The sequence below is a fragment of the Glycine soja genome, chromosome 7 (genome assembly GCF_004193775.1).
Source record: "Glycine soja cultivar W05 chromosome 7, ASM419377v2, whole genome shotgun sequence".
NCBI classification, from domain to species: domain Eukaryota; kingdom Viridiplantae; phylum Streptophyta; class Magnoliopsida; order Fabales; family Fabaceae; genus Glycine; species Glycine soja.
This window is the reverse complement of record NC_041008.1, coordinates 12,106,659-12,131,605: the sequence shown is the minus strand read 5'-3', so window position 1 is coordinate 12,131,605 and position 24,947 is coordinate 12,106,659. Positions and strand designations below refer to the sequence as shown.

The following is a 24,947-nucleotide window of genomic DNA, read 5'->3' as shown; positions in this document are numbered from 1 at the left end:
TCACAATGAAGTATTTAACCTTATACAAAAAATTGTATTTGAATTGGTGTAATGAAACTACACATACACATATATGTATTTGATTCTAATATTTTTTTGTCACTCTAATTTTTTTCTATTATAGTTTTGGTCCATTTACTTTTAAAGTTTGGATTTTAATGTCATACTTTATTTATTTTAAACAATTATATACTACTAGATTGAAATTATGCAAATTTAAAATGTGATATAATCTTATTTCAGATTTGTCTATAAAACAAAAAAAAATAATTAAAAAACAACAACATCGGTTTACAAAAATGGTCTTACAGTTTTTAGAACATCATATTAGAAATTAAACTTTTTAAGACCGTTTTTAAGAGAAATGTCTTAAAATTCTCAATTTTTTTAGTATATTTTTGAAAAAAGAAGGTTTATGATAGAACTAATGTAGAATCCAAGATTTTTAAACAGTTTAAAAACTATAGTGATTCAGATGTCCATATAATTACATTACATTATACGAGAAGGAGAGTCTTTCGTCTTAGACTCTTAACTGCAAAATTTCTTATCGCTATATTAAAATAGAGGAAGCGCTACCAGCCTAACACACACACACACACAAAAAAAAAAATGCATGATGTAGTTAAACCACATGAAAGGAATTGAAGAACCACAAGTTTTCAATCAAAAAGTACTCTCTTCCCCAAGAGCATGCATGCCAACAATCTTAATATAATAATCCAACAAATACACTAGCATCTACTATGCATCCACAAAAGTCTACAGAGAAAAATGCACCGATATTTTTGCTACATTATTTATGTTTAGTTGAAAGAAACAATGAAATAAGGAATTCAATCCATAAAATCAAATTATATTTTATGCTAAAAAAAAAAACCGGCAACACTAGGAAACTTTGCAGTATCCTTGGCCAACAATATGAAATTTTCAAAATTTTGGACAACTAAGATTTTTGAAAGCCGGAAGAAACACAGTTTTTTTTTTTTTCTGACTTTTGCTTCCATCGGCATCCTTAATTAGTTTCTTGGGATGGTTAAAGGGGTATTGTTTATAACATTGTCTGGAACTTAGTCTCCGGATTTTAACACATTCCAGAAACTAATTTTCGGGAAGAGGGTATTTCTTACAAAAAATAAATATAAAAAGGAGGTACGTTAGTATAGAATGAAGGTATCCATTGTCTTCAGATGATGTTTTGGGTCTTTTGGGCTTCGGTTGAGAAAGAAAATCAAATTTCCCAATTAGCAACAATAAACTGCTTTAACTTCTAAGCTTTTTCTAATGATCGATAAATAAAAAATTATAAGCCTTTTCGTGATTCGTATTGCACCCATTAAGAGTGTGACTTTATTCTGAAATTTAAGATAATTGATGGGAAAAAAAAAACGATCTTGTGTTTTTTATTTTTTTATGTGTGAAATAAGTTTTTAATTTTACAACGAAATAGAAATATTTAAAGTCTCCCAAAAGCAGGTCGAAGATTGAAGTTAAAATCAAAACACCCACATATCCTAAGTTAGAAAATATAACTATGACTATCTATGCAGAAATGTAAACTCTTTGATTTTGCAAATTTTTAAGTACAAAAAGAAGTTGTTTCCACCCTAATCTCACCAAAGCAGGCTTAGGGTAAACAGCAATTTGCTTAAATATTTAGTCAGAAAACATTATTATAAAATTCTCAAAAGAAAGAAAGAAAGAAAACACTATTATATAATCCATTTCCAGATTGTTTTATATTTTGATAAAGTTGAAAAGATTTCTATATAAAATAGTTGAAAAGAGCTCTTTTCAATTAGAAACAAAAAAACCTTCCCTACCAAAATTGCATCCCAATAATAATTAGTGAAGGCAGTACTGTCTAGAGAGGAGGAGAATGTGTAACACCACTGCATGTGGGGTGAAATTGATTGTTCTTAGATATTCAAGACACCTAATGTATAACCATGACACTTTGTTATGACTCTTCACACAAAAACATGCTTTGGTTAAACAGAAATTTTCTTAAATACTTGGTCAGAAAACACTAGTACAACAATCCATTGCCAGATTGCTTTGTATTTTGATAGTTAAAAAGAGCTCTTTAATTTTCAACTTTGGAACTAAAAACCCTTCCCTACATGTATCCTGAAATTATGAATTAAAATTTCCAAGTTTTATTTATTACCTCAGAACCTCACTCAACCTTCCAGAAACTTTATTAAAAGAAATTTGTCTAATTATCAACTCTTCTTTTTGTCTCTTTGACCAAGAAGAAGCCAAAAATTAACAACAAAAAGGCAAATTATAAAAAAGGGAAGAAAAGCAAAAAAAGTAAGAGAGGGTAACCTATCTTCCAGGTTTAATGCGAGACTAATTAATTGGTTAAATCACTTTGTGACAACACAGCCGCTGAGAAAAGCTTCCTTGTGGACCAAATGCCATCTAAGAAAGGAATCATGAAAGAGGCCACCTTTGAATGTCTTCCCACTTTTCCTAATTTCAATACATCAAACCCCTAATTTGCCAACTTTTCCAAAAGCAAGGAGCAACAAAGTGCAAACCCCACATAAAAAAGAAAAAAAAAGAATCATAGGGACCTTCTTTTTTTGGAAAATGTGGACAATGGAGTTTTTCCAGTTTTCAGTGATAAAATATTAAGTTAATCATTCTCATCACTAAGTGTGAGGAGTACCTTCATGGGATCGGAGTCCCTCGGTTTTTTGAACACAACCTTTAGTCACACCCCATAATCCAATTCTTATTTTGGCCATATAATATGCACCACAAAAGCTTCCTACTAATGATTCTTAGCATCAGTCACCTATATTTCTCCACTGTACCCAATTTTTTTATTGTTACCAATATCTCTCTTTCCAATATATTGATCTTGAAGCATGCCATAATTATAAGTCATTGGATTCGTCTTTTCCAAATCTGTCTTTTGTAGGTGCTAACATAGGGAGGTGAGGAAGTATTGAATTTGAATTAACTAAACTTAGCAATATTCTAGTATATACTACATATGATACGAAACTCAAGGTTAGAGATTCAAACGGCCAGTATTGTTTATTGTTCAGCACCATTCTTAGAAGTGGAATTAATATTCAAATGGAATTTTTACATGTTATCACAAGTTGAATTTTGGTTGTCTACGTAAGAATTTAGAAATTTGATTTGGTTATTTTGGTTGTTTCTGACATGAGATGATCAGATGATGTGAAAAATGTCTCCTTAGACAAATTTTACCAACTTCAATCGATATCTTATTTTTAAAAAATTTTGAACTGTTTTTTTTAATAAATATGCATTAATAATAAATTTTCATTACTGAATAGATACTATTTTACATGATATCATATTTATTCTTATATTATTTATTTTAAAATATATCATAATTTTATGATTAATACATAATATATACATCATTTTATGATTAAGTGTATAAATTATTAAGATTGATATATTATATTTACAAATTGAATTAATTTGAACTTATCTCGCATATTATTATATTTTAAAATAAATCTATCCCAACCAACTGACCAAGTGTTACAAATTGAATAGCCTAACGGACTCATTTTTTTTTATTCATAATAATAAGTCAATGCATCGTACGGGTCACCATCATACTAGCTAATGCTATTATGAGTATGCTACTCTATGCTAATTCAAACTAAATTCTATTTATTTCAAATATTACTTTTGTATTAATTTTATTCATTGAAAGAGTATAAAAAATATTTAATTTATAAAATTAAATTATCACATATAAAAAATATTTGTCCTATGTATTTATAGGGTTTTTTTGTAGCCTGTGGTTATAGGGTTAAAAACACAAATGCACATATATATTTCTTTTCATAAATTTAACTGTTTTAAAATAAATAAACTTATAAAATGAGAAAATAAAAACATATCTATTATTAATTTAAATTAAAATACTCCATAATATTAACTATTTTTTATTTCTTTTAAAAAAAAATTATTAAATGAATACTTTGATATTTTTTTTATTTTTCACTTTACATGTTAATCAAATCATGTTCCATATAATTGCAATTTAAAACTGATAGCTACCCATAATGAGTATGTAAGAATTTGGCATAAACCCAGCATTTTTTACTTTCATTCAAAAATTCATCTGAAACATGTACCCAAAACAGTCAGAGAAATCAACATCAAACATTTCTCGGTCTCCACAAATAGAAATCTGCATCAATTAATTAACACACGTTCTCCATCACAGTGTCCATGAAAATCTCTCCGTTATCATCGCATATTTTAACAAATTCGCAGTAATCCGCATGATACAAATTTGGTTAATATGGTGTAGTATTAATTGGTAGATAATCATGCTCTTTATAATCAAGATTTTAATCTTCAAATTTGTATATACGTAAAAATATTTATTGAAATGCATCAAACCCTTAAATAAATATAAAAAAATAGTTTATAACACTAGACTAGATTTTGTAAAATAAAAAATAAAATCTGTCTATTAATCTTTGTATCATTATTATCTACCTGATATGTTTAAGTTGTTTTCCAGTGTTAGAAGGATGAGAACACCAATGCCATTCCTCAGGCAACGGCAACGGCATGCACGAGAAGTCACTGTTACACATCAAAATTGGAGGCTGCAATATGCTTCTTCTACATAGGCATGATTGACAATGACTGATTTTGGCAACATCTTAATTTTGATTAATTTGTTTGAATCCAGATTTCAAATTCCTCAAAAAGGTTTAAACATTATACTTTAATGATTTCAAATTAATGAAAAAAAATGAAAACATGTGAAAAATAATTACTCCCTTCCCAAAATAACCAAGATCCTAAGTTATTTTAATTTCACTACTAGAAAAACATTATTCTACAACATATAATCAAAGATGATTCTAAATAACTGATGTCGTAAAAAATTTGATGATATTTTTATAAATAATTATAACTTTTCAAAAATGGTTTTAATAAAAACCGTCTTTGAATAGAAGTTTCAAAGATGGTTTTATTAGAATTGTGTGTAAAAAGTTGCTTCACATTTTACATTCTCCTTGTTTTCTCCCACGATGAAAGTTGCTTCACATTTTACATTCTTCTTGTTTTCTCTCACAATCAGAGTTGCGGGAGAAGAGCACGACCCGCAAGCACACACATCACACTTGGTGTGGCCCACAACGCCTTCTCCACGAACCTCTTCCTCAAAATAGCGTTACTCCACTCCCTCGACAGTGAGGCCTACGTCATTGTCCGCAAGGGGAAAATCATCCTCGGCTATGAGATCAACCTCAAGCTCAATTGGCAGGGCGAAGCCAAAGATTCTTAGGAAACCTCGCTTCTTAAAGTTGACAACACCATTGAGATTCCCTACACCTCTGACGAGAACATAGACGAGGATCTTGAGGTTAGGGTTACCGTTAACGATGAGGGACCAATTGGGAAGAGGATTAAGGACACCATGCTTCCCAAGGGGAAGCCCTTGATCTAGGAGAAGGTTAGGGTTTGGGTCCAGAGCATGGCCAAAGGCATAAGAAGCTTTCCGTTGTAGGACATATCCATGCACTGCCATGCCAGCTTCTGGCACTCCTCCGTCGTGCCCGTTATCGCTGGGAGCTCACCAGAGCAAATCGACGACGTGTTCCACGACATGAGCTCCCTGGAAGAGCTCACGAGTCGCGACGCCTATTAAGGACAAATTGGAACCTAAGAAGGTTTTGCCGTCGTTGTCGTTGTCGCTGTCTTCGCCGACAATTACTATAACTTATAAAAATCTTCTAATTAATTAACCCGTCAGCGCCGTGCATTATAAAAACCCTAACATCGATGCGTTTCGCATCTGTTGGGAATTTAGGGGTTTGCTTTTACTGATCTTAGTCTTCCACGTCACTGTCGTAGATTGTGGGGTTTCTCTTTTCAGTTCTTATCGTAACGACCATAGGTTCTGTTAAACCTTCCCCTTTTTGTGTTCTTTTTTTTTTTCATTTCTCAATGCCAATTGATGCAGATTTCACTGTGGTTTCTTATTCTCTTTCCATTAGCAATTGCTACTTTGAAAAGGGTTTTCCTAACACTGCCCATGCAATCAATTTCTAGTTAGTCTTTATTCAATTTCCATAGTTTGTATGTTAATGTTGCCGCGTAAGCCAATTTATTCATCTTGTGATGTGACAGAAATAAATGATTGTTGGATTTTGATTGCCAATATATTCAATTTTTGTTAATGTTATTGCTATAGTTTATATTTGTAAGATTATGGTTGCCACCTAGGTATGAGTTCAATTGAATTTCATCAGTGAAATATTAACAGTGTTTCAGAGACTAACATGAACGAATATTATTTTTGGTAGGGTTGTACAATTTGTGAATAGGTTGTTGCTTGTTCTGAAAAGTAGTGGATGGTAAAAAATATTGAACTTTTTTTGAGAGAAAAATGCAGAGTAAATAAGTTGTTGTGGAAGATGGGTAAATAAAGAGTGTGACCGTTGTAGGGTCTGAAATTGATGGCTGGACCAATTTTGGGGACGATGACATAATGTAGCAGCAACATACAATTCAGTCTGAAGAGGTAAAGAAAGTTCCATTTGTGGATGACCCAGACAAGGCTTAGTGCATAACTCTTCGAAACTTCTCTCATTTCTTATCTGGTGATTTAGGTTTAATTACTTTACTGGGTATAGTGCTAATAACTTGCCTCTCTTGAAGATCTGAATTTGATCTATTTGAATATGAGCTTGAGGAAAGTACCACAAGTCATTACATTCAAATTGCATTACTTTGTGTCCCTTTTTATTCTTTGCGACTTCTTTTGGGGATGGAAGGGGTGGACTATAATTTCAATAATGAGTGTATGGACAATGATTTCATGTGACAAATTGGCAGGAACCACTGAGTAGTTTAACTATTGAATATAAATCAGGTAGTCCTATCATGCCAGAGAAAATAAAGGTTTGCTAACCTCTAAGATCTGTTTAATTTTTTGCTTTATTTTCTCCTTTCATCTTATCATGTTTGTTGAGTTCTGTTGTTATTCCCCTTAATGCAGGTGCTTGATGAGCAATATGTTGCCATTCGTTGTACTCGGGGAGATGGAAACTCTCAGAAAAATTAAAATAATAAAATAAATAAATGAGAAAAAATGCAAAGTCTTAAACTAAATAATAAAACAACAATAGCAAAATAACTTCAGAACATGGATCAACAATGTAATATATCATGCAATAAGCATAAATGAAAATAATCCAAGGAAGAAATTTTGTTAGCCTGGGTTGAAGGGCACAAACGCTATCCTTAGAGAGAAAATGTCCCTACTGCACTGGTAGAAAAATGATAATTCGTTGGTTTTGATTGTATGCAGCAAAAGGATCCTCAAACTTTCTGAACACCAATGCTCTTGCTCTGAAAAATAATTTTTTTATAAGAAAGGAAAAGACAAAATTTAGAGAGAAAGAAAATAAATTGTTTATTCTCCTTGTGTGTATTTTTTTAGAGAGGAGGAAAGAGATATATATAGACATAGATCCCCTTATGCGAACAACAAAAATTTGATCGTTGGAAACCAATTTACAGATATCAAAACAAACGTAACAAATTGCATTGACTCATTAAAGCAAAATTGTAGAAAAGATAGGAAATCTAATTTTACTTAACAAATTCTAAAATAAATAGTTTATTTTATAAAAATAGAATTAATATGAGTAACATATTTTTTATAAATTTTAAATTATAAAACAAATATTTACTAACATTCCCCCACATAATTTAAAATTTTAAAATATTTTTTTTAAAAAAAAGTAATTTGTATAGAAACCTAAAAAAAGAGCATAGGATATTGTATTTTGATAAGGAACCTTTCAGGTTTGAGCCTTATACCTAGTGTTTATGAACTTCCACTCGAGAAAAATGTAGTGACTTAATTTTCTTGAACTACACATTCTTTAACGAGACTTTAGCACACAACCTCTACAATATTGGCGTTCATTTAGGCTCTAATCAGTGGTAGCATGTTACACGGCTTTGCATGTGTATCTTGTTTCGTGAATGTCACTTAGAGATTAGCCCATATCTCTCAATGGCAACCCCACCACCACACTCATTAGGTGAATCCTCAAAGAGTGGTTTGTGACCTCCACCCCTATAATAGTTGTCATTAGATTCATTAAGAGGTATTCTTTTTATACCAAAAAATACACATATATAAATACCTTAACCCTAATATTGTCACAATTTATAATACACCTCGTCATAGGAATGAGAAACGGAACAACTCTTGAAAATTTTATTTTGGTGTACTTTAGTCAACAAGCAATTTCGTTGTTACCCGTTGAACTCCATTCATGGGATCACCAATCACATGAAGACGGGTGTCCATTGTTGTAACTAAATAATGGGCTCTAGTTCCATTCTCCTCGATGACTCAAGTACTTGTTGACGTGTCAACCTTTTTGTAAGCGGATCCGCAATATTATTTTCTAATCTGACAAAGTCAAGAGAAATGAAACCATGAGAAATTAAATTTCTGATAGACTTATGTGTCACTCTTAAGTGTCTTCTTTTTTCATTAAAATTTTTGCTAGTAATTTTAGATATAGCAACTTGACTATCACAATGCATTGGAATTGGAGGTATAGACTTATTCAACAATGGGAAATCACATAACAAATTTTTAAGAAACTCAGCCTCACTAGTAGCAATATCTAAAGCAATAATTTCTGCTTCCATTGTAAAACATGAAATAATAGTTTGTTTAGCAGATTTCCATGATACTGCACCACCAGCTAAAGTAAGGATATAACCACTTGTCGATTTTGTTTCATCATAATCAAAAATCCAATTTTTATTAGTTTTAAGAGAACTCATTTCATCATTAATATCTTCTTTTCCAAAAAGATTCATCAATTGACCTCATGGTCTCACCATAAGTTTTAGGATCATCTCATCTTCAAGTAGAAAAGAGCAAAATTCAAAACCAAAATCATTAACCTTTTTAGATCTTTTACTTCTCCTAGGTTCAAAAACAATGTCTTTATTAGCATTACTACAAGATGATAAATTAGAACAAGAAGTATGACAAAAAGACTTAGACAATTTATTTTTCAAAGGACAACATTTTCAAAGAAAGTGGCATCTCTAGATTCCATAATAGTACCATTAGAAATTTCGGATACTTCTGAATTAACAACCAAGAATCTATAAGTAGTACTATGCAAAGAATATCCAACAAAAACAGAATCAATAGTTTTTGGTCCAATTTTCCTTTTCTTATTAATAGGGATGTTAACCTTTGCTAGACACCCCCACACTTTAAGATATTTCAGATTTAGTTCTCTTTTTCTCCATAGCTCATAAGGGGTTTTTTCAAAAAATTTATAAGGTACCATATTAAAAATACGACATGCAGAATATAAAGCTTCATCCAAGTGTTCATTTTATTGCTTTGTGTGTTGTATTTTCACATGTTTATTTTTTGTTTAGCAAGGAGCTACATATATAGAGGCAACCAGTCACTAACGTGTAGCAATAAAATACTCGCAGCAATAACAATAACATTAAACAATAGAAATTAAAAGCCAAACAAAAAACTTCCTAATTTTAAAGACTTGTAAGTTCGCAAAGGAATTTGACCAAGTAAAAGATAACTTCCTAAAATTAATATATAAATAGAAGTAATGAGATGCTTTTAGTTTTTCACATAGTTTAATTCTAAAAGCATTTTATCTTTACAAAACATAATTGATAAAGAAAATATATTTTAATTTTAAATTTTAAATTATAAGAAAATGTTTTCCAACAATCTCCCACTAATTTAAAATTTAAGGAAATAAATAATCTAATAAAAATATTTTTAATGGAGCATAATACATTGTGTTTTCATCCATTAATTTTTCATGCTTACTAGAAAGGGACTTAATCATATCCATGACATTTTTTGATAAAACATAATGCTACTGTAGAAAAGACTATACAAGAAGAAAATAACTTTTCTCTCTAAGATTGTTAGAAAAAATTAAAATAAAATAAAATAAATAAATGAGAAGAAAATGAAAAGTCTTAAAGTAAATAACAAAATAACAGTAGCAAAATAACTTCAGAACATGAATCAACAATGCACTATATCATACAATAAGCATAAAGAAAAATAATTCAAGGGAGAAATTTTGTGAGCTTGGGTTGAAGCGCGCAAATTCTATTCTTAGAGAGAAAACACCCCCACTGCACTGGTAGAAAAATCTGATTACACTCCTCTCCCAAGATACGGCAACCCGTTGGTTCTGATCGTGTGTAGCGAAAGGATCCTCGAACCTCCTGAACATCATTGCTCTTGCTCTCAGAAATAATTTTTTTATAAGAAAGGAAAAGACAAAATTTAGAGAGAAAGAAAATAAATTGTTTATTCTGCTTGTATGTTTTTCTAGGGAGGAGGAAAGAGATATATATAGGCATAGACCCCTTTATGCCACAACAAAACTCTGACCGTTGGAAACCAACTTACAGATATCAAAACAAACGTAAAAAATACGTAACAAATTGCATTGACTCATTAAAGCAAAATCCTAGAAAAGATAGGAAATCTAATTTTATGTAACAGATTATAAAACAAATAGTTTATTTTATAAAAACAGAATTAATATGAGTAACATTTTAATAAATTTTAAATTATAAAACAAATATTTACTAACAAAAACTACTTTTTTTGAAGCTTTATGTTTTCATATCTTGTATGTCTTGGTTTATCTAGCTTAAAAGCATATCCTTTACTTACATTGGATGGCTATTTTGGGATATGGAGTATGAAACTAAATATTCCAATAATTTTGGTCAATGATAGGTTGTCATAAACTTTCTGTTTTCTTTTCTCAAGAGCTTGTTATGAAATGCCAAGACCAAGCAAAAATTGATCGTATCCAAGCCAATGTTGAAAAAGTAGGAAACCATTGCAAAACTAGGGTCTTCAAAATTAACCACATTATATGATCCTTATGTAAGTTTGTTTGTATAGGAATAAATTTGAACTCATTTTTTCTTTTAATTTCCCCCCAAAATTAAACTAAAATGAAGTAGACTAGCTTAATTTTCATGTGATGGCTAGTTACCATCTTCAATAATCATCACTGCCTTTGCTTTATTCTTTTCTCTTTCCCTTTCAAATCACTGTGTGCTTGATATGTTATAAAATCATGTATGAAAAAGTAAACTAACTTCAATAGAAGTTGCAACGTTTAGGCCCTGAACAGATATGCCTATGGACCTGACAAAGTGCTTTATGATGGGGGAAATAGGCCAACACAATAACAAACTCTATAATAGAGTAATAGACAGTGGAAATAAATTCTCCCAAACTTGCAAGAACCAATGAGGAGCACCAATCAAGTATAGAGCACAAAATAAAGAAAACAGAGACATAATTTGTTTAACGTGGAAAATCCCTCAATGCAAGGGTAAAAATCACAGGTCGTCCAGACCAAAGAAATAACTCCACTATAATCAATAAAGATACAAGAGAGCCTCCAACAAGTTCATTGAAACGTGTTGCAAACAACCAAATCAAAACAGACCCCCAATTGGAACAATAGAGACAAGAAGATGAAATCCCAAAATATAGAGCAGAGAATGTGAAACACTTATCTCTTTCCAGATATCTTTTTCACGATTCAACTAGACAATTTGAAGTATCACATGTGTAGAACCCACTGTCCAAAAATCAGCCCTATCCAATAGTGAACGAATTTACAGTTGCAATTTGAAAATGCTCTCTGGTGGGTATGCGAAAATCACAATGATTTTGCCTCTCATTTTTCTCTCAATGATTTATAACTGTTTTTCCCTCTCAAAAGAGTCATTCTTTGTGTATAAATCTAATCTGACCCCTCTCCACTTAAATAAGTGAGACAAAATGGGCCTTCTCATTTGGGTCTTTACTCCACATAGGAAGGGAGCCCAAAAAACCCAACAAATCTCCCCCCCTCACAACTATGTGGAGGTGACCGCCAAACCGGTGATCACACAACAAGCTTCAAACTTCATTGCATCCAGCCACTTTCTCTTTTCTTCACTTTCCATGACCTCTCTAAAGCACTCGGGTTCAACATCATCTGTTAGGATCACATACTCATTAAGAGAATACCTCTTAGAAAGTTGTCTTTCCCTATTAGACCTCCTGATAATTGGTAAATATGAGCTATTTTTGATAATAAAAGTATATTGAAAATATCTTTAAAAATATTTATTTACCAGTTATTTTTGGCTTAAATGTTAGGAATTGATATTTTTCTTATTTACGGCTTGCAGATATGAAAAGGAGGGATTAAAAGCAAAAAAGATCCAGAAAATATAAAAAATATAAATAAGGAAGATTTTTGACATCAGGCCCAAGTCCACTCCAACAACTATAAAAAGGGAGTCAAGCCTAAGTCCACTCCAGCAGCTATAAAAGTCCACTCCAACAGCTATAAAAAGGGAGTCAAGCCAAAGAGAAAAGACACACCGTGTCTCAGAGCACTCTAATGCACACCTAAAGCCTGAGAACTCTCCCTTAGGAAATTCTTTCTTCTCTTTCATCATTTTCTATTCCCTTTTTTCATCCTTTCTCCTCCATCAGTTCCTATACCCCTCTTCTAGTGTAAGACCCCTTAAGGCTATGAGAGGCTAAACCCTAAGTTAGGGTCTGGCAGGCCTAAAAAGCCAAAAGATGTATTATATACTTCATATCTATCAATGCAAACATGTGTTTTCTTTCCTATTATCCATTCTTACTTTTAATTTCATGCATCATTTATCCTTGCATCATCTTTGGGGGTTTGGTGCTCGACAGAGGGTAATCCTTAATACAAATACAATAAAGGTCTTGCATGCATCTGTTTTAGGAATTAGTCACTCGACAGAGGGTAATTTCTAATAGAAATAAAAGGAAGGAGTATCTTAATAAAATCATTGTTAGACATAGAGTGATTACATTATGCCCATGCATCAAACCAAGCATCTAGAATTAGAACTTCTTGCATCTTATCTATTAATTCTTTGCAAAGACATTTAGGAGATATGTAGGTAAGATAGGCTTATCATCGTAAGACATCAGGGGTAAGTATTCTAATAGATGTGAGTAGGAAAAATTCACCTAATTGATAGAGAAAAATCTCAAATAATACATCTTAGACAAATAATACATGCTAGGTCCTAACATTCCCATCTCATTGAATTCCCTACTATTTCTTTTGTTTTCTATTAATAGTTATTATTTTATACCCTTTTCTTTTAAATTTATCTTTTATACCTCATCTTATCTTTTTCCCTTATAAATTGGAAATTATCCAAAACAAGTACAAAACAAAGTCCCTATGGAAATCCACACTCGGACTTCCAAGTACTTTACTACTTGAGACAAATTGGTACGCTTGTCAAACCGTTAACAAGTTTTTGGCGCCATTGTTGGGGACTTTATTCTTCATACTTTGTTGTCATACATTTTCAATTTGTAAGTATTAATTCTTATTTATTCTTTATTTTACATTTTTTAATCATTATTTTTCTTCTATAATTTGCACGGTAGTGCTTGTTTTTGTGTATGCATGGCATAATTGCAACCGAAGATTTAGCTCCACTTAATCCAGAAATTGAAGCCACTTACAGGCATAACAACCTGCGAGAAAAAGAAGAGAGCAAGAAATACAAGGGAGTAGTCAACCCTCACCTCCACTCTCTCCATAAAGCTACTATCAAATGGAAGAGGAGCATGCACGACGAGTGACACTAGAGGACTACTCTAGTACAACTACCCCACAATTCTTCACCAGTATTGCAAGGCTAGAGGTTCAAGCAGCCAACATATCTTATCCTCACTCTCTCATACAACTGATACAAGGAAACCTCTTCCACGGTTTACTAAATGAGGGTCCTTATGCTCATCTTGCCACCTACATCGAAATTTGTAACACGGTAAAGATAGCCGGTGTTCCCGAGAATGCCATACGCCTCAATCTATTTTCTTTTTCTTTGGCAGGGGAAGCAAAAAGGTGGTTACACTCCTTCAAAGGCAATAGCTTAAGGACCTGGGAAGAAGTTGTCGAAAAGTTCTTAAAGAAATACTTCCATAAGTCAAAGACTGCAAAGGGGAAGATGGAAATATCCTTATTCCATCAATTCCTCGATGAATCTCTCAGCGAGGCATTCGACCGTTTCCATGAACTACTCAGAAAGATGCCTACACATGGGTATAACAAGCCGATGCAATTAAATATCTTCATAGATGGCCTGTGACCATAGTCAAAGGACCTCTTTGATGCATCCATAGGGAGAAAAATCAAGCTGAAGACACCGGAAGAGGCAATAGAACTGATAGAGAACATAGTAGCCAATGATCACGCCATCCTTCGTGATCGAGCATGCACGCCAACAAAGAGGAGCCTTCTAGAACTCATAGCCCAAGATGCAACACTGGCCTAAAACAAGCTATTGGCCCGATAAACAGAGGCCCTGACGGAGACCCTCAACAAGCTCCCTCAGCAACTACAAGCGGTAAGTCCATCTCACTCTTCAATCATACAAATAGAGGATGCCACATTTGCGATGGAACACATGAGCCAAGGCAATGCATAACCCAAGAGGATTCTTCCAGGGAGGTGAACTACATGGGAGCTCAGAATCGCCACAGATTCCTAGGGTACAACCAAGGAGGACTGTCGGGATTCAAACAAGGGAGGAATTTTACACAGGGCTTAAGCTGGAGGAATCATCTAAGGAACCAATTCAAGAAGGAGCAAAGAAGTCAACTTGTCCAGAATTCCAACCAAGGGGTCGATCTTTATGAGAAGACTAGTAAGCTTGAGGAGACACTAAATCAATTCATGCAGATATCCATGCCCAACTATAGGACCACAAAGTCATCCATGAAGAACTTGGAGATACAAGTGGGACAATTAGCCAAAGAAATGGTTGAAAGACACACTAGCAGCTTTGGAGTCGACACGGAGAAGAACCCAAAGGAGGAATGCAGGGTAGTGTTAACTAGAAGCAAGAGGAGAGTGCAAGAAGAAGAAGAAGAGAAAGCTGAAGGGGACCAATCTGAGGAAGGAAGGGCAGACAAAGAAGAAGAGAAGGAGGAAGAAGAAGAGAAAAGGGAAGAAGAAGTGGAGAAGAAGGTATTAACCTCTAAGACTAAAAGTTAGCTAGCCTGAGAAGCTAGGAAAGAAGAGCCACCGACCCTTCTCAAGGAGCCCCCATACCTTTTAGTGCCATCAAAAAAGAATATAGAGCGCTACATCAAGCATTTCTTGGAGATATTGAAGGGGCTGGAGATAACCATGCCATTTGGGGAAACCTTGCAGTAGATGTTGCTCTACACCAATTCATGAAGGACATCCTCACCAAGAAGGGGAAGTACATTGATAATGAAAGCATTGTGGTGGAAGGCAACTACAGTATGGTGATACAGAGGAAGCTGCCCAAGAAATTTAAAGACCCCGAGAGCGTGACAATCTCTTGCACCATAGGGAACGAATCAGTAGGGAAGGTCCTCATTGACTTAGGGGCAAACATCAACTTGATGCCCCTATCAATGTGTAGAAGAATTGGAAACCTGGAGATAGACCTTACCAAGATGACACTCCAGCTCGCAAATCGATCAATCACTAGACCGTACAGGGTAGTAGAAGATGTCCTCGTCAAAGTCCACTACTTTACCTTTCTGGTAGATTTTGTCATCATGGACATAGAAAAAGATACAAAGATTCCTCTTATCTTAGGCAGACCCTTCATGCTAACTGCCAACTGCATGGTAGATATGGGGAATGGTAATATGGAAATGAGCATTGATGACCAAAAGGTAACCTTCAACCTTTTCGAAGCAATTAAATACCCAGAGGAAGATAGGAGGTGCTTCAAGGTGGAGGAGGTCGATAAAGAAGATGTCAGTGCTCTTCAAACCACACAGACTTCACTGGAGAAAGCTTTGATCAATGTTGTAGATTGTCTAACCAGTGAAGAGGAGAAAATATTCCTGTAGAGGGGACCAATTTTGAAGAATTGAAAAGCGAGAGTCCATTCGAGAAGACCAAGGTGGAGCTGAAGATCCTACCCAACCACCTAAAGTATGTGTTCTTAGAGGAGAACGAGACCAAGCCTGTGGTGATCAGCAATGAGCTAACAGCAAAGGAAGAGAACATGTTGGTGGATGTCCTCAAAAGACACAAGGAGGCAATAGGGTGGCACATATCTGATCTAAAAGGAATCAGCCCTGCCTACTGTATGCACAAGATAATGATGGAAGAAGACTATAGACCAATCAGACAGCCCTAGAGAAGGCTCAACCCATCAATGAAGGAAGAGGTGTGGAAAGAGGTGCTCAAGCTTCTAGAGGCTGGGCTTATCTACCCCATTTCTAAAAGTGCTTGGGTAAGCCCAGTCCAGGTGGTACCAAAGAAAGGGGGCAAGACAATCATTCAAAATGAAAAGAATGACCTAATCCCAACAAGGACTATCACTGGCTAGAGAATATGCATCAACTACTACAAGCTCAATGAAGCCACAAGGAAATACCATTTTCCTTTGCCCTTCATGGATCAGATGTTGGAGAGGCTTGCGGGACATGCTTATTACTGCTTCTTGGATGGATACGATGGATACAATCAGATTGCAGTGGACCCCAAGGATCAGGAGAAGACGACCTTCATATGCCCTTTTGGTGTCTTTGCCTATAGATGGATGTCGTTTGGGTTATGTAATGCACCTACCACATTTCAGAGGTGTATGTTGGCCATTTTTGCAGATATGGTGGAGAAAAGTATTGAGGTATTCATGGATGACTTCTCGATATTTGGGCCCTCTTTTGAATGCTACTTGAAGAACTTGGAGATGGTGCTACAGAGATGCGTGGAAACAAGCTAGTTTTGAACTAGGAGAAGTGCCACTTCATGGTTCGAGAAGGCATAGTCTTAGGCCACAAAATTTTGGCCCAAGGGATTAAGGTAGACTGGGCCAATATTGATGTCATTGAGAAGTTGCCACCACTGTCCAATGTCAAAGGCAACAGGAGCTTTCTAGGACATGCAAGGTTCTATAGGAGATTCATCAAAGATTTTTCCAAAACTGCAAGACCATTGAGCAATTTTCTGAACAAAGATGTTGTGTTTAAATATGATGAAGAGTGTTCAGTAGCCTTCTAAACCTTGAAAGACAAGCTCACACCGCCCCAGTGATGATCGCACCTAACTAGAGTAAAGAGTTTGAATTGATGTGCTATGCTAGTGATTATGTAGTGGGTGTAGTCCTAGGATAGAGGCAAGACAAGACATTCCACGCCATTTACTACGCTAGCAAATTTCTCAATTAAGCATAGATGAATTATGCCACTTCGGAGAAGGAGATGCTAGCCATTGTCTTTGCCTTAGAAAAATTCAAACCATACTTGGTGGGGTCAAGGGTGGTGATCTTCACTGATCATGCCGTCATCAAGCACCTTTTCACCAAAGTAGATTCAAAACCAAGGCTGATTACATGGGTCTTGCTTATACAAGAATCGGATATAGTCATTAAGGACAAGAAAGGATCTGAGAATGTGGTGGCTGACCACCTCTCCCAGTTGAAGAATGAAGAAGTGACCAAAGAAGAATCGGAGATAAGGGGAGAATTTCCAAATGAGTTCCTCTTACAAACCACCACAAGCCCTTGGTTTGCTGATGTGGCTAGCTATAAAGCCACAAGAATCATCCCCGAAAAGCTTAACCGGAGTCAGCGGAAGAAATTTCTACATGATGCCCGCTTCTATGTGTGGGATGATCCATATTTATTCAAGCTAGGAGCAAACAATCTGCTAAGGAGGTGTGTTACGATGGAAGAAGCATAGAGCATCCTTTGGCACTGCCATAGTTCACCATATGGCGGTCACCACAACAAAGATAGGACAATAGCAAAGGTGCTACAAGCAGGGTTCTTTTGGCCCTCAATCTTCAATGACGCTCATGATTATATGCGTCAATGTGACAAATGCCAGAGAATATAGGGGGTTTCCAGAAGGAATGAGATGCCTCTATAAAACATAATGGAGGTAGAAATCTTTAACTGCTAGGGGATTGACTTGTGGGGCCTCTCCCATCTTCATACGAGAATATCTATATCCTGGTAGCTATTGATTACGTGTCCAAGTGGGTGGAAGCAATAACCACTCCCAAAAATGACGCCAGGGTAGTGATAAAATTCTTGAAGAAAAACATCTTCTCCCATTTTGGAGTACCACAAGCCCTAATTAGTGATGGGAACACACTTCTGCAATGCATAACTGAAGAAGGTTCTGGAGCATTACAATGTCAGACATAAGGTAGCAACACCTTATCATCCCTATACAAATGGACAGGCAGAAGTTTCAAATAGAAAGCTAAAGTGAATCCTTGAGAAGACTATCACATCATCAAGAAAGGATTGGACTTTGAAGTTGGATGATGCTCTATAGGCTTACAGGATTGCAGTCAAGACTCCCACAGGCCTGTCACCTTTCTAGTTGGTCTATGGGAAAGCATGCCACCTACCGGTGGAGTTGGAGCACAAAGCCTACTGGGCCCTCAAACTTCTTAACTTTGATGAAGTTACATCTGGAGAGAATAGGAAGTTACAATTTCTAGAGTTAGAAGAAATAAGGATGAACACCTACGAATCATCCAAGATTTATGAGCAGAAGATGAAGGTGTATCATGACAAGAAGCTACAGAGACAAAACTTCCAGCCAGGCCAACAAGTTTTGCTCTTCAATTCCAAACTCAGACTATTTCCAAGAAAGCTGAAGTCAAAGTGGTCAAGGTTGTTTTTGATCAAAGTAAGACCCCATGGAGTTGTGGAATTGGTGGACCATGCAGCATGCACTCCTGAGAAAAGATGGATCGTCAATGGACAACACTTAAAAATTTACAATGGAGGCTAGTTAGAAATATTAACAAGTGTTGTCTACTTGAATGATACATAAAATGAAGAACAACGTCTAGCTAAAGATGATAGATTAAGCGCTTATTAGGAGGCAACCCAGCATTTTTGTTAATTTATGTTCTTCAATTATATATATAAAAAGGATTTTGTTCAGGATCTTCACAAACTCTCAGTCCACCTGGGATGTATCCACCACTGATGACCTAGAGGCCTTCATCCAACAGGTTGCTTGGCCAGAAGTCCAACCCTTTACTGATGGGGGGTGAGCCCTCTCAGGTCAAAGATACCACTGAAGCCGGAGCTGGGGATGACATCATTGTAGATTTGGCGGCTAATTGGGACCCATGGTCAGAATTGGGTCGAAGAAAGCAGAATTTTATTCAGTTTTTAGTCTTTATTTTTATTTTTATTTCTCTCAAATAATTGCATGATATTTATGAAGTCATTGCTAAAGCTTTTTCTGAATGACTCAAACACTTGAAATGTTGCATACCAATTTTTCGTGAAAATGTTGGTTCCGTGAAGGCAAACGTCAGTTCAAGTAGTGGAGTATGAATCACAACAAAGAGAGGAAAAGGTTAGTATGTCCGAATGAAATCATGGTACGGTAAGTCAATACCTTTGTCTTGTCCCGGTGAGTTGTGTGAAACCTACTTGTGAGAGAACGTTTGTTTTTAATTTCCTGATTTTACATCATTCTTAGACTATTAGATTAATTACATGAGGTGGAAATGATCAAGGCCTTTTTTCTTCTTATTTTCAGCCACTTAGCCAAAAAGCCAACCTTTGATGATAATTTATCCCTTGCACCTTATTTGAGCCAAAAATGATAATCATGTTTTTTGTAAAACCCCTATGCCTACTTTAACTATCTCCTACCTTGTTTTAGGGTTTAAGAAAGCATAAGGATTTTAGTCATGATATGCCCCTAATTTGGGGGAGGGTTAAGGTAAAAACTGTCTCAGGAAGGTAAAACAACACACAATAAGAAACCCTCAAAAAAGCTTGTAAGCCCAAATTTTATTTCCTAAAAAAATGACAAAAAGGAGATAAATCCTTAAAAAAAATAGAAAGAACAAAGAAAAAAAAAGAATAATAAGGGCAGAAAATAAATAGGTGCCATAAGTGCTCTTAGAACAATAAATTGAGGTTGAATAAGTAGAAGTTTTTCTAGGATAAATGCTCTCTTATAACCCTAATTTTTGAAATCCCAAAAAAAACCATAATTTCTTTGATTACCCAGGCCACATTACAAGCCAATAAAAGTCGTTAGTGATCCACCAAGTGTAAGCAGGATAACTTTAACTGAGATGAAGTGCAAAACTAGGAACATTAATTGCATGTCGTAGAAATTTAAACACTCACCCAAGACACTTATGCGCAGAGACAAACACTAAAGTCTTGTGAGGAAAAGTGAGGCAAGCCAACCTGATTGATTTCTGCTACTAACCAATTCTATCTTAATGTTTTTTGTGCTTCCATTGCAAGATCATGGCAAATGCAAGAAGGTCCTGCAAAAGAAATTTGAAAAATTGCTGCTATTGAAAGTGTTGGAGCATATGGAGTCTGCTCTCATTTTTGTTTTTGCTTGAGGACAAGCAAAGTTCTTAATTTGGGGGATTTTGATAACTGTTAAATATGAGCTATTTTTTATAGTAAAAATATTGAAAATATCTTTAAAAATATTTATTTAGAATTTTTTTTATCTTAAATGTTAGGAATTGATATTTTTCTTATTATGGCTTGCAAATATCAAAAAGAGGGATTAAAAGAAAAAAGATCCAAAAAAATATCAAAAATATAAATAAGGAAGATTTTTGGCATCAGGCCTAAGTCCACTCCAACAACTATAAAAAGGGAGTCAAGCCCAAGTCCACTCTAGTGGCTATAAAAAAGGAGTCAAGCCAAAGAGAAAAGACACACCGAGTCTCAAAGCACTCTAATACACACCTAAAGCCTGAGAATTCTCCCTTAGGGAATTCTTTCTTCTCTTTCATAATTTTCTATTCACTTTTTCCATCTCTTCTCCTCGATTGGTTCCTATACCCGTTTTCTAGTGTAAAGCCCCTTTATGGCTATGAGAGACTAAACCCTTAGTTAGGGCCTGACAGGCCTAAAAAGATAAAAGATGTATTATATACTTCATATCTATCAATGCAAACAAGTGTTTTCTTTCCTATTATCCATCCTTACTTTTAATTTCATGCATCATTTATCCTTGCATCATCTTTGGGGGTTAGGTGCTAGACAGAAGGTAATCCTTAATAGAAATACAATGAAGGTCTTGCATGCATCTGTTTTAGGAACTAGTCGCTCAACAGAGGGTAATTTCTAATAGAACTAAAAGGAAGGAGTATCTTAATAAAACCATTGCTAGACATAGAGTGATTGCATTATGCGCATGCATCAAAGCAAGCATTTAGAATTAGAACTTCATGTATCTTATCTATTAATTTTTTACAAAGACATTTGGGATATAGATAGGTATGATAGACTTGTCATCGTGAGACATCAGAGGCAAGTATTCTAATAGATGTGGGTAGGAAAAATTCACCTAATTGATAGAGAAAAATCTCAAATAATACATCTTAGGCAAATAAGGCATGCTAGGTCCTAACATTCCCATCTCATTGAATTCCCTACTATTTCTTTTGTTTTCTATTAATAGTTATTATTTTATACACTGTTCTTTCAAATTTATCTTTTATACCTCATCTTATCTTTTTCTCTTATAAATTGGAAATTATCCAACACAAGTACAAAACAAAGTCCCTGTGGAAATCGACACTTGGACTTTTGAGTACTTTACTACTTGAGACAAATTGGTACACTTGCCAAACCGTTAACACCTCCTGAGTTGAACTTGAGGTGGTTCGGTAGCATCATCAAGGTTTTCATCTTGTGACATGTCATGCTCCTCTTCATCATCATCATCAGCAGGAACATCTACCTCATCTTCAAGTTGCTGGACACCAACTGTTGGATCAAGTGGCCTCGGAATAATTAAGAATGGGGGGTTAAATTAATTATTAATGTGCCTTGACTAATTAAAATTTATTCTTCTTAATGTTACTAGATTCAATTAGGCTTTACTACTAAGTTATTAGAAAGTAAAGAACAAAAACAATATCTCAGGTGGTTAGTCCTTTGAAATCTTTTGTACAGAGGGAGAAGGAAAGATTCAAAAGAATTCTTAGACGGTTAGTTCTTTGAATTCTTATGGCAAGAGGGAAAAGGAAAGAAGAAGAAGAATAGCCGAGTTTTTGGTCAATGAACTTTTCTTGACAAAGAAAGTATTGAATAAAAACTCTTAGAAAGATGAAAGAATGAATGAAAGAAATTTGTTATGCATTACTTTAAATTCGTGCCATGGTCACATATTTATAGTCATTTGATGACTCAAGTTAAAAGTTTATGACTCTTGGCAATTTCTTCAAAACTAGTCACTTTTAAAAGTTGTGACTCTTTTGAAAACTAGTCACTTTAAAAGTTGTGACTCTTATGAAAACTAATCACTTTAAAAGTTGTGACTTTTGAAAAAATCTTCAGAAATAAGTCACTTTAAGAATTGTAACTTTTGGTAATTTATTTTTCAAAGTAAGTCACTGGTAATCGATTACCATCATAGTGTAATCGATTACACATCAATAGATGTAACTCTTCATGTTTAAATTTGAAAATCAAAACATTTAGAAACACTGATAATTGATTACAAGTATTGTGTAATCGATTACACAAGTTTGAAATGATTTGAAAATGTTTTATCATAAGTTGTGACTCTTGAAATTTGAAATCTAACGTTTTAAAACATTGGTAATCGATTACATTATTATGGTAATCGATTACAACTTTGTAAATCAGTTTGAAAAGAATGTTGGCTACTGGTAATCGATTATCAGAGAGTAAAACTCTTGGTAAAATATTTTTCTTTGAAAAAATTCTTTTGAACAAAATTGTGCTATTCAATATTTTAAGAAACTCTTTTAATACTTATCTTAATTGAGTCTTCTCTTGATTCTTTACTTGAATCTTGAATCTTAATTGAATGACTCTTTGATTCTTGAAACTTGCTTTGATTGAACGACTCTTTGATTCTTGGAACTTGCTTGACTCTTGATTCTAGACTTGAGCCTTTGGCATCATCAAAATAATCTTGGAAAGCATTGCTTCCACACCAACATCAATATTTAGATTCTGAATAGGCGGTTGAACTGGTTGAAAAACAGTCTCACCATTGTCTTCCTTGGATGTAGACTTCTCCACCTTATTAATGTCTTCAATGGTTTGGTCTTCCATGAATTTCACATACGGCTTCTAACAAGCTTCTTCTCAACAGGATCATAGAACCTGTAACCAGATTCATTCTCACCATAACCAATGAAGATACATTGTCTTGACTTTGCATCCAACTTGGACCTCTCATCCTTTGGAACATGCACAAAAGCCTTGCAGCCAAAAACTCTTAAGTGATCATACTTCACAGTCTTGCCAAACCAAATCTTGTTCGGCACCTTACTATTCAAAGAAACAAGACTAACATTAATAATAGGCACTGTCATACCCTAATTTCATCCGGGGACCTTTGCTTGATGACATGCGACCTTTGTTTGGTCCTTGTAAGGTGCTTGGCACCCATCATTAGACAATTTGTGAAATTCCGAGACATGCCGAAAAACAAAAAAAATATTGATGCACAATCCGTAAGTTTCCGTGACACACCGGAAATCAAATGGAAGCATTGTTGCATAATTAAGTCAAAAAGGGGATGATTATGTAATCCGCAAGGTTCCGTAACATTACAGAAAGAAAACAAGTATCGTTACGAAATTCGTAAGTTTCCGTAACTTTACGAAAAAAGAATCACCAAAAAAAAGCAAAGGGGGGTGTACTTAGTAAAAATGGGGGTGCAAATAGCACCCAGGCCCACTTGGGCCCTCCAGAAGATTCCTCCAGAAGGCTGTTGCTTCTGGAGGAAGCAACCTGGCTCGCCTAGGCGAGCTGGGCGGCAAGCATCTCCCCTATTTTGCTATAAATAGGGGAGGAAGTGAAGAAGAAAAGGGTTCAGCCCCTTAGGCACTTCTCTCTCTTTCGAATTTGCTTGGAAAAATTGTTTCCGTGAAGAAAATCTAAGCCGAGGCGCTTCCGAAACGTTTCCGTAACGTTTTCCGTGAGGAATTTCGCAAAGGTTTCAACCGTTCTTCGACGTTCTTCATTCGTTCTTCATCGTTCTTCGATCTTCAACGGGTAAGTACCTCGAACCAAGCTTTTCGATTCATTCTATGTACCCGTGGTGGTCCACATTGTGTTTTGTGTATTTCTATTCTCATTTCATTTACTTTTTATACCCCCTCTTGACGTGCTTAAGCCATTTTATTTAAGTCATTTCTCGCTTAACCTAAAAATAAAATAAATTTCCACCGAACGTTTGAATTGTATTATCCGTTAACTTTGGTTAAAATGAATTCCAACCGTTCGGTCGTGCCGTAACCACGTTGGAAATCAAAAAGAGATAAAATAATAATATAATAACAAAAATATACCTTTTAGTAAAATAAAGCGGAAAATCAATCGGACATTTTCTCTTTGGGATTTCTCATTCCTAATCGAATTGACTAATAACTAAGGTGAAACTAAGGCTAAAATCAACTCGCCTAGTCAAGCTCGTCCACAAATTTTTTTTTTAAGTTTGTCATTTCAATTTCTTACTAAGTAAAATGGGTCATTTTTAAGGTCCAACGCCTTAAAATGATCACCTCTTAAGTAAAAAAGAATCACTTGATAAGAAAGAACTACGTAGGTCTGATTTCCTCATCGCAAATTGAGGAATACGTAGGAGCAAAGGGAAACACCCTTGTCGACCACAAAAAAGGAAAAAATATAAAAAGGGTATAAAGGATATAAGGACATAAAAGGGAACATAAAAATCAAAGTCATATTTGCACATTCGATTAAAGGTTGCCATCCCTTGGGACGGACGTGTGGGGTGCTAATACCTTCCCTGTGCGTAAATACAACTCCCGAACCTTTCACTTAAAAGTTCGTAGATCGCGTCTTTTCCG

General features: G+C 34.9%; 1 protein-coding gene across 1 annotated transcript; it reads left to right on the top strand.

Moving 5' to 3' along the window:
- The first annotated feature begins 14,360 nt into the window (after positions 1-14,360).
- On the top strand, positions 14,361-16,272 carry LOC114420365. The gene is made up of 3 exons (XM_028386277.1): positions 14,361-15,138; positions 15,264-15,887; positions 15,980-16,272. Exons 1-3 carry the CDS (start codon positions 14,361-14,363, stop codon positions 16,270-16,272), a joined length of 1,695 nt encoding a protein of 564 aa, XP_028242078.1.
- Positions 16,273-24,947: the final 8,675 nt, after the last annotated feature.